Genomic DNA, 11,455 nt, shown 5'->3' with positions numbered 1-11,455 from the left:
GCTGTGTTTACTATACATGTAAAATCCCATGGCTCCCCCCCCAAAAAAAAAAAATCCTGAGAAGTGTAACTCACACCTCTCAGCAACCTACAATTCCCAGCACCCTTAACAAATTACAGATCCCAGGATTCTTTGGGGTAAGTAATGTGCAGGTGTGTACACATTTTTAAAGTGACATGAATTGTAATTAATTGATGCCCTAATCTCTAGCTTCGTTGCAACCCACCAGCACCCACTTGAGTGCAACACTCTAACCTGCAACTTCCCTCAGAGGAAACTAGTTCCTTTCCATGTGAGCCCTCATCCAGGTCCCAAGCAAGAGGAGAAAGGTTTGGTAGGTAAATAAACCGCTGCTGCTGCTGCTGAAGACAAAAAAGCAGGTTGGGGTGAAGCAGTCACCCTAGAGGACAAGAAGTTTGCTAAACAGTAGCATACAGGAGGATATTATGCTACACACGTTCAAACTCTCACCCACTTCTGTGCCCTGATGTTGTCATCTTATCTTTCTGGCCTGGCTCCAGATTAATGGCAACTAGTAACAAAGACACAATAAAGTAAGTCAATTCACACCACTCTCCTTTCCAATCTGGGAAATGCTTCACTGAGATTATGCCTATGTTTCTAGTTGCTGTTCAAAGCATACAAGCAGGGTCAAAAAACTGGTTCACACATGCATGTTGCTCCCTTGATGACACTGCACCCGATGGCCTAGCATGGGAACGTGTGAACCAACTCCACTGAAAAGCACTGTGTTGGATGAGATACATGGGAACATGAATCTTCTATCTGCTGTGACTCATGCATGCACATGCACACAAGCCACAGTCATCAAATGAGAAACATGCATGTGTGAATGGTTCCGAAAAAAATCAGGCAATCCTACTGTCCACCACACAACAGCCACAGAAGAAAAGCTGGAACAGGCCAGAACCACCAGAAAGTGACAGTCTTCCTTATCTCATTGCACCCTTTGCCACCCACCAGCCATAGATCTCTCTGTTTCTCCTAGGGCCAGGAGCAGCTCAGTGATAGGATGCACGCTTGGTTCAATCCTCAGTTACTCCAGTAGAAGCATCCCATGCAGGTGGGCTGAGAAAGACCAGTGATGTGGAACTCGTGCCCCTCTGGCCATTGCTGTCTCCCAGCTCCCATAAATCTCAACCACTAAGGCCAGTGATTATAGGATCTGGAATCCAACAACATCTGGAGGACCACATGTTCCCATTCCTACTGGAACATGAAATCTTGAATGACCGCTACCAGCATAGAGAGCATTTAGATTAGATGGACCAACAGGCTGACACTGTCCAATACAGATTTGTACCATTATCAGATCTGAACCATTATCAGCAAGAATGCACAATAACATTTCAACACTCGTTTGCTGCCATGCACCATCCATTGGCCACTGATCTCTACATATTCCATTAAGCCATGAATACAATCCTTCTCCCCACCCCTCCTGTCCTGTACTTCCAGGAACTGCAACAACCAACCACTAGAGCAGGGATGTGCCCCTCCAAAGGTTTGATGGATTCCCATTCCCATCAGCCCCAGCAAGCATGGTCAGAGGTCAGGGATAATGGAGGCTGCAGTCCATAAACATTTGGAGGGCCACAGGTCCCCCAACCCTGCACTAGAGAAAGTAGAAACCTTAACAGGCCTTACATCCTTAAGCCTTACACTCTTCACAACCCGAAAAGCCCATTGGCCACAAGAATAGCAGACAAACCTGCTTCAGTTCAAGACAGCTGGGTCACCAAGATATATCAGCCAGGGTCTCCCACAGAGATACCCAATTTTCACTTCTTGGGTTGTCCCCATTGTTACCACCAACGCAAAAAAGGAAGGCAAAACTCTTGCTTGTACTCACAGTTGTGAAGTTCTTCTCGCCACACTCCTGTCCCCGGAACTTGCAGTATAACAACATCTCCTTCATGTCATGGCCCACACGCCCCATGAACTCACTCATGCTGAAGACTTTGGCTCGGTGATGCTGGAAGTTTGCCTTCTCCCGCAGGATGGCCAGGACTGCTGGGTCAGCAAGATGAGGGTGAAGGACCTGGAGGTTGACGTCCAACAAGGCCAATAGGTCACCAGCGTGGTACAGGTCATTGGTAGTGAGGCGGGAGAAGCGGAACCCATTGAGGTTGCAGATGGTGACAGCTGGGAAGACCAGGCTGTGGGCAACGACTTCATCCACCCTGGTGACATGCTGGTAGGAGAAGTAGTAGACCAGCCGCTCGGAGCTCTCCACCAGGAGGAGGCCCAGGGAAGCCACAAATACCAGAGCCCACAGGGCCCGCCGCACAGTCATAGGTCCATAGACAAAGATGTGGCGGATTCCATGGAGGGTTGAGGTGTTGGCAAAGATCTGGAGGCTGGAGGGCTGGAGGCTCCCCAGGCTTCCCTCGCTGGTGCTTTCCTTTAAATCCATGGAGAAAGGATTGGTCATGAAGGTGCCACTTCCCTCCTCTGACTGCAGCCAGTTTCTCGTGTGCTCCAGCTTTCCCTCATGGGGTGAAAGAGGCAACAGAAGCAGCCAGCAAGCAGGGCAGCTGCATGTGAGTGTTTGGGTGGCAGTGGGGAAGGTGCTTGCTGCGTGCTCTCCCCAGCAGCCTGGCAGGGACAGTGTGTGTGGGGAGGGGGGGGGGTAAATGTTTATTTAAAATCCATTGCAACTCTACCGCTTGATTTCCTCGCTGCGATAAGGAGGGCTGGTTTTATTTAGGGAGACACCAAGGTGATGTGGAAGAGATGTGGGTGGGAAGGCAAGGAGCAGCCAATGGAAACAAAGCCCTCCCCCTTCCCTCCCTCCCTCCCTCCCTCCCTCTCACTCACACACACACACACAAAGCTAGTGATGAGATTACCAGTGTGTGAGAGTAAGTGTGTGTGTGTGTGTGTGTGTGTGTGTGTGTGTGTGTGGTGTGTGCGCATTTAAAGGAGAGCAGTCCAAGCTGCTTGCAACCCATCCGCTAAATAAGTCCGAGCTGCTTGCAACCTATCAGCTAATGTTTTATGTGGAAAGATGCTGCTGCCTGCCTCTGGAGCCAACACACTGCAGAACAGAGCAAGGTTCTTGAAGGAGCGGGAGGAATAATACCACCCCCACTCCCTGCTGCTGATTTTCCGGGCCGCTGGATTCCAGCATCCATCTCCTCTCTTCCCTTCTCAGGCTGCGTCCCCTACCCATGTCTTTTAGTCTGGGAGCTCCTCAGAGATGAAGCCAAGAGGACAACAGACAAAACTCCCAGGACAAAGGACTGAACATGACCAGGCCTTCGTGTCACAGCAGAGCATCTGGGAAAGATTTGACAGCTGTATCCCCAGTAGTTGCTGGTGCAATGAAGGAAAAACAGCCAGGGCTGAGCTCCAATGATGCCTGCCAAGAAGGATTCGCCGGAGAACGCACTGGCAGCAGCAAATAAGTTTGCCTCTTTTTTTGCCCTTTAATGTTTGCCATCTGTCTTGACAGGGTACCATCGGCTCCATGAACCACCACACTTCCCTCCTTCCTCATCTGATCCCAGGCTGACAAACTGCAGGAAAGAAGAGTTTATCATCAGGGTATGTTACAGCCAAATTGATTCTAATTTCTTATAAAGCTAATTCTATGTTTCAGGGAAAAGGAGTAAGTGTCCAGAATTCAATGAAAGCTTAGCCACATTTTTGTCAATGTCCTAAAACTCAGAGATAGACAAGTAAATGGCAACAGCATCTTAAATGTGTTTATCAGTATACACTTGTATGTGTTTGTGCATGCATGTGCGGGGGGGGGGTGAGGAGAGAGATTTGCCACATTAATTAGAGACTGAGAGCATCCGTATGTGAATGCCAATATTTGGCAACCTTCAATGTAATATGTGTACATACACTGTTTTAGCCAAAGTTAAGCACTTTAGAGCTGCAGTCTTTGGTGCACTTACCTTCAAGTAAGTCCCATTGAATTAATTGGTACTTCTGAGCAGAAATCGTTAGAATTTCTCTGTAAGCAGGTGAACTAGGGAGCAAGTCCCACTGAATACAGTGAGGGTTAATGTCTGAGAAAACATGCATAGGATTGTGCTGTTATTCCCATTCATTTCAATGAGAGGATTAGGCACATAATTAAGCCTTGCCTGCAGGAATGAATGAGATGGCAAAATGCTTAGCTTTAACTGGATCATGCTCATGAAATATTGCAAAAAAGAGAGGAATGTGCAAACATTTACTTTTCTGTCATATTTGTACCCCAGACTTGATTCAAGGACCTCATAGCAGCCATATGTGGGCTTCTTCTACAACTACAACAATCACGTGAGGTAGGTTTTAGGATGACAGAAGGTGACTAGCCCTGGGTCAATCTTGTGAGTTTTGTGGCTGAACAGGGATTTGAACCTAGGACTTTTCTGTTCAAAGCCTAACACCTAATTCACTACACCATGACTGCAATCCTAGCCATGCTACTTGGAAGTAAGTCTCATTGAGGTCAAAGGGACTTGTTTCTAGGTAAGTGGGGTTAGGATTGCAGCCTTGCTCCTCTATGAAAATGCAGAATAAGCACATGTGGGTGAGTATGTTTTAAATGAGTGTCCAGTTATGTGGACAAAAGAACTACTTCCAACCTCCACAGTCAGTGGCGGTTTAACTCATTATTACTTATCTGCTGCAGATACTGATACCTATTTTCAACTTTCCCTCCACTCTCTCAGTTTTGCAAAACGTTTACCCATTTTTACAATTCCTTGCAGAAGTATTTTATCAAGCACTTTTCTTTTCTCTGATTTTATATCAGGCACTTGTACACCCACATACAACTTTCATAGCAGCGTATAAAGCAGCGTATAAAGCAGCGTGAGCAGATTTTATATGTCTTGTAGTCCACTTTTATGCATGTCAACTTTAAAATAAATTTCACTTAGATAATGTGGCTTATTTATTTATTTATTTATTTATTGAATTTATATACCACCCTATAGCCTGATGTCTCAGGGTGGTTCACAGAACGAAAGCTTAGTCTTGGCTTAGTCCCAAGTGTGCACAAGATACCAACTTTAAAATAAATTTTGAAAAAGCACCAGCAGGACACACCATGGGGTAGGAGGTGAAAAACTAGATTGATTATTTGAGGAGGAGGTGGTAGGCCTTCCACAGGCTATAATGCTTACATGCATGCATACCAAAACAAAACATATTCAGGGTTGCGTCAGACGTGGAAGAGATTCAGAGCAAGAAGCCCAAGTATTCCTGCAATTTTTATTTTTATTTTATTGTGAGCACAGGAGGAACAAGATTTACCACCACAGCAGGTAAGTCTGTGTGTTCCAATAGTGGCTGGCACCTATTAGGACTGGGTGAAAGGGAGGGAGCCAAGGAGCAGGTGGCACCAGAGCAAATGACAGGCAGAGCCAACTAATTCTAGCCTTGCCTCCATCCTCCTCCCTGCTGAGTTTTACAAATGAGAGGAAGCTGGCATAACCAAGGCCACCCCCTGCACTGGATATTAGTAAGAAGGCAGGCAGGTGGGTGCTGGCTGATGTTGGCTGAGCACTGCCCCATTCACCCTGATACACCAACTTCCATTGCCAGTGTGTACTTCAGGCACCCCCAAACTCGGCCCTCCAGATGTTTTGGGACTACAACTCCCATCATCCCTAGCTAACATGACCAGTGGCTCATAGGAACTGTAGTCATGGTGCATAGGTGCTGCTGCTGACCCTTTTCAGTAGCAGCTGCTTTCCAGGGCTCAGTTTATGCAAGAAAAGCCAAATGAAACAAAAAAGCAAGGAGGACCTAGAAAATCCTGCCCCCTCCATTGGCTAATGCAATGGGGAAGCATGGTCTTCACTTCTTCTTACACCGAACAGTCATGCCAATATTGTTGCTTTAATTGGCAGAAATTGTTCCTAGAAAAGTGTTGTTGTTGTTTAGTTGTTCAGTCGTGTCCGACTCTTCGTGACCCCATGGACCAGAGCACGCCAGGCACTCCTGTCTTCCACTGCCTCCCGCAGTTTGGTCAAACTCATGTTGGTAGCTTCGAGAACACTGTCCAACCATCTTGTCCTCTGTCATCCCCTTCTCCTTGTGCCCTCAATCTTTCCCAGCATCAGGGTCTTTTCCTAGAAAAGTAGAGGGCTTGAATTCTTGCTCGATAATATTTGGTCTTATAGTTTTATTTCTTTATTCATTACTACTTGTATATATGATGTGATTATCATAATTATTATATATTCTCTTTAATAAAATATTTTGTGTTAAAAACGCTTTTTCAAAAAGAACAGAGCTCACATAATGTTAAGGAAAAGAGAAGGTTACGGAGAGGCTTACTAGAAATGGAATTCACAAGCCTCAGTCTCTCCAATCTTAGCCAAATCACGAAGCCTCCTCCAACCTCCACTTCCCTTAATTCAAACTTTAAGACTAGGAGCTGCAAGTCTCTAGTTCAAATCTCATCCCAACTAGGCTGCTGCTACCCCCCAGACCTGACATCTATAACACAGAGGAAATAACCACTCTAGCCTCCTTAAAGAGATACTGCAAGGCTGGGACGCTCTATACCTTTAAAGCACATTTGAGTACAGCACACACACCCCTCAAATAATTCTGGGCACAGTAGTTTGCTAAGGGTTGCTGGGAATTGTAACTGTAAGAGGTAAACTACAAGGACCAGATTTTTTTTGGAGGGAAATAAATGTGTATCTTTCTCGAAATGATGAACCTAAGCCCAAATCCGGATCTCAGGAGCAGTGGAGTCACACAGAGAGACAAAAAGTCAAGCAGATTATAACAGGTTTATTGTCAAGCATATGCATGGCAAGGTGCAGCGCAATAAGCTCGCAATCTGCACGATCCTTTTATACACAGTTACAAACAAGCATCACCTGATTTCCCCAAAAACACATGATTTCCAGGAAAACGAAACTTATAGCTTACATAGGAATTCAAAACTTAACTACAAAAAGCACATACATTCCAGAAATCCAAACTGCCATACTCCCTTCTCCCTTTTTATCTCGTCCTGTGAGCCTAGCTTGTACTCCCCTCCTTCCTTTTTACCTGGGGTCTGAATGTCTGTCTTCCCTCTTTGTTCTCAAGTAGAAATTACAGCAACAGTTAAAATACATACATAGGTGAAATAACTGTAGGAACTTAAAATACTCATGTCAAATGACACAGACTGTTTGATACATTATAAAAGAATACTGTAGTTGAATTGTACTTTGTAAGACAGATGTATGATATTAACAAAGCTTCAGTGTGGCATCCTGGAGGTGTCTGTTTTAACAAACAATAAACAATGAGATTATTGAGCTTCTAATACATGACTATATAGTAGCAAGGCTTTTATATGAACAAAGATGGAAAGACTTAACTTATTGGACAGGAAATCATTATTTTGTACAGAGCTCTTGAATAATAACTACTCTCTGTCATGGTCCTTCAATATCAGACCTTATGAGGATAAGCAGCTTTTGAAATTTGGTAATTTGGGCCCAGTGTAGGGCAGCCAGATGTAAATGAACAATGAAAAGATAAAGTCACAGGAACCAATTAATAAATATATCAGCAAACAGTAGAAGCAAAAACAGTCAAACAGGCTAACCAATAAGATTCACCATTGACAAGAAACTGAAATAATCCAAACAATACAATACAAGTAAACAACAAATCAATCCTCCGATAATTATAGGACAAGTTCTCCAGGACTAAAACGCATTTCATACTTTTTTCAATCAACTGAAAATGTATATGAATAGCAACTGAAGACCCCTTGGTGTCTGTTTTCTTGCAGATTTTCTCTTCATTCAGGGAAGCGCCCATACACTATAAACTTTGAAAACAGCTTTTTAAAGTCACTCAAAGATCACCCACTATATGAAGTAGAACATATAATGCGGGACCACCATGCATAGTATACTGTAGTTAAAAATGCCTGTTGATTTCCATTAGGTACTACCATGCACCTGAATACAAACCCCAAGGTTATAATTTTGAATTAATGCAATACAGTATACAAAATTAGAACATACAGTCATGGGAAAAAGAAAGTGTGCCCTATTTGAGTTCTGTGGTTATATATATCAGAACATAATAGGTATCATTTGTTCCTTAAAAGGGATAACTAAATGATATTTAATTTTTCACACATGGCTTTTCCATTTTGGCTTTATTTCGGTTAAATAAATCATGACACAGTGTAATATGCCATGCGTCGTTTTTCCACCTGAGGTTGTATTTACCGAATTTTAAGACCTGCTACAGAACAGAGGGTGGTTATTATGTCTTCAAATGTAAAACCACAGAATTCTAAGAGGGTGCACTTTCTTTTTCCTCATGACTGTATGAAATTACATTACGGCAAAAAACCCAGAAAACCTCACATGCTTACCTTCAAAGATGAAATCTAAAGCTGTGGCACACTTTCTTTCCTCAGCGTAAGTAAATGCATAAATGGTACTCACTCCAAAAACCCCAAACTGAGGCCTTCTATGGGAGTGAAATTACCTACTCGTGAGTTAACACAGCTTAACAGGTGACTCCTCAGCTTTAATGAGGAACTAGCCTTAAAATACAATTAAAGAAACACCTGCCTAACAAGGTCCTGGTAGCAGCTACTCCGAACCCACCTACACTTCAGCTACAATTCCCAGAGTAGCTGAATAATCAACCCCTCTTGCCAGGAAACTTTAGGAATTGACACTGTTGAGGGGAACAGGGGTCTCCAAAAAACTCTGAGCACCCTTAGCAAACTACAGTTCCCAGGATTATTTGGGGAAAGTCATGCCTGTTTAAAACGGCATGTTTCTGCTTTAAATATATTGTAAAGATGGGGCCTGAGGCCTTCCTGCAATCTGAGGCACAAGGGGCAGGGCCTTTTTACCTCAGAGGCACTAGAGAAATTTACCTGTTGCTTGCATTCCAAAAGGCAGTTAAAACCTCTTTCTTTCAGAAGGTTTTTTTAAAATGGGATTTGCTGCCACTGCTCTGAAATGTTTTATATTTCTTTCAGAGCCTAAGTTTTAGTTTAACTTGGACCACTCGGGATAAATTGTTTTAATTTCTGCCTGTCACGGTGACGCAAAATCCCGCCCTCGGCATTTTTTGCAAGAAGTCAGGATACAAATGCTGTGAATAAACAGACAAACAAACAGAGGGTAATGAAGAGATTATACTTCAGAAGCTACGTGTTCTGGAAGCCTGGAGCCGGTGACCACAATCTGACACCCACACAATAAATGCCCTCTCTTCACAGGCCTGGTTTACATCGCTAGGAATTATGCTTGGGGAAATAAATGGGAAATTCAAATGGGAGGAGAGTGGAGGGTTGCTACTGCAGAACGTGATCACAAGATGGCGGCAAAGAATTAAAATTGGGAAATTCATATGCCTTTGCGAAATGTCTGGGGCCTGTGTTTATTAGTTTAAACTGAGTTGTGACCATTTGCTATGCTGGAGGAGGAGGAATGGTGGACAAAGTGTCCAGTTGCCTAAAAGCTCTGACTGGTTGAGAGAGGAAGAAGTTCAATGTATTAATTTACTAGGTATTAATACTAACAGAGGGCTCCTCTACATGGCCCTCACAAATGCTTGTTTGCTGTGCCCACAACCAGGGAATGATTCAGGCCATTGCATTCGTAATATTCCAACACACAGTTGACATCCAGCCAAATTTTTACGTAGGCCTCTGAATGTTATTCTCTTGATAGGTGCTTCGTTTTTTTAGCTGGAATTCACCAAAACTCAGTTCCGGCACCTCTCAGGTGGGCGCCATTGCCATTATAAGAGAACAAGGGAGGTGTTTGTGGCGGGTTCCAGCACCATTTTTTCTAGAAAAATAGGACTGCTTTCGATAAATAAATATACAGCTCAAGTGTCAAAAGCCAGGGTAAAGAGTTACGTCTTCAGCATTCTCCATAGGCTGTTATAGTGAAGGCGACAGTCACACCTCTAATATGAGCACCATAAGTGCCAACTCCCTGGGGCCCTGGGTGCCCGAGCACCCACAAAATTCCCCATGAAGGGGCTGGGCACCCACCAATTTCAGTGCCAGGGCCATGCACACTGCATGGCACCCACGGCTTCAGGAAACCATGGTCATGGGGCCAAGTTGGCGCTCCTGATAAGCACCTTGAGTTGGACCCAGAAACAAAATGGCAACCATCCCAGCTGCTATGTGCATAGCTGCCAAGTCTCCCACTGAAAAATGTGGGATCAGCAGCGGCGCGGCACCAGAAATTGCTTCTACGCATGTCCGGACATGCATAGAAGCAATTTCCGGTGCCCAGACATGGCCGGAGCGGCACCGGAGGTCGCTTCTATGCATGTCCGGACAAGTGTAGAAGCGGCTTCCGGTGCCACGCTACCCATGTCTGGGCACTGGAAATTGGGCAGCACCAGCACCCAAAATGGAGCCTCCCTGGCAGGTAAGAAATCTGGGGGAATTATGGGATTTTTTCTAATCTGGGCTGCCAGCGGGAAATGGTTTAAAATATGGGGGTTTTCTCACGAAAAACGGGAGACTTGGCAGCTATGGCTATGTGAGATATAAACAGGACCCTAGCCAGTAATCTGACTGCTGCAATTTGGACCAGTCGAAGTTCCTGAGTCGTCTTCAAGGGCAGCCCCGCGTAAAGCCCATTGCAACAATCTATTCTGGATGTTCCCAAAACATAGAGTACAGTGGCCAAATCATCTCTGTCCAAAAGCATAGCTGCGGAATTAGCCACAGCTGGAAAGAATAACTCCTAGCCACCTAGGCCACCTGAGAATCCAGGGCCAGTGTTGAATCCAGGAACAGCTCCAAGCTGCAAACCTGCTCCTTGCAGGAGAGTGCAGACCATCCAGGACAGGCCATCTCCCCACGTCCCAAGACATGAGAACTCAGGATGTGGAACACCTCTATCTTCATATTTCATTTCATTCCACAGAACTGAAATTGTAATTCAATAAAAATATAATATAGGAAATAAAAATACAATTAAAAACCAAAATGAATGTTTAATTTGGTGTATCTCCTGTCTTCAATCACAAATCCACCACAGATCACCTGCATGAAGTTCATTACCACTGGGGGTCCATGGACCACAGTTTGGGAACTCCTGCTTTAGCAGGTTCGGACACTGTTTGCTTTTATGGTGTGCTAGAAACATTGTTTGATTTGCGATTCTTACATTGCAAATGCTACCCAATATTTGAGGTGGCAGTCTTACATTCCATCGGTATTATTTATGAGTGTACTGTTTTCATCCAGCTTTTCAGATGACTGGAGGGAAAAGGCAGAGGAGCCATCAAGGCCCCCTCCAGATATCCTTTTTATCACCAGCAAATTTATTACCCACCCTTCACCAGCAGGTTCCAGGACAGGTTACAACAATATAAAATAGCAAACAGTACAAACAGATTACAATCAAAGGAATAGGGCAGGCCCTAAAAACAGACATCTCAGGTGCCAAAGGCCAGTTTTCATGGTGCA

The 11,455-nt window shown here is 44.4% G+C and overlaps 1 protein-coding gene across 1 annotated transcript; it reads right to left on the bottom strand.

The window, feature by feature from the left end:
- Window positions 1–1,756: 1,756 nt before the first annotated feature.
- On the bottom strand, window positions 1,757–2,472 carry LOC132593100 (acid-sensing ion channel 2-like). The gene has a single exon (XM_060282098.1). It carries the CDS (start codon window positions 2,453–2,455, stop codon window positions 1,757–1,759), a length of 699 nt encoding a protein of 232 aa, XP_060138081.1. The 5' UTR covers window positions 2,456–2,472.
- Window positions 2,473–11,455: the final 8,983 nt, after the last annotated feature.

This window comes from Zootoca vivipara, chromosome 13 (assembly GCF_963506605.1).
Source record: "Zootoca vivipara chromosome 13, rZooViv1.1, whole genome shotgun sequence".
Classification (NCBI taxonomy): domain Eukaryota; kingdom Metazoa; phylum Chordata; class Lepidosauria; order Squamata; family Lacertidae; genus Zootoca; species Zootoca vivipara.
Note: the sequence above shows the minus strand (reverse complement) of the source record. Positions and strands in the feature narration are given on the sequence as shown.

Excerpts from the sequence above, each read along its gene's own strand:
- LOC132593100 (XM_060282098.1), bottom strand. The coding sequence starts at position 2,455 with ATGACCAATCCTTTCTCCATGGATTTAAAGGAAAGCACCAGCGAGGGA.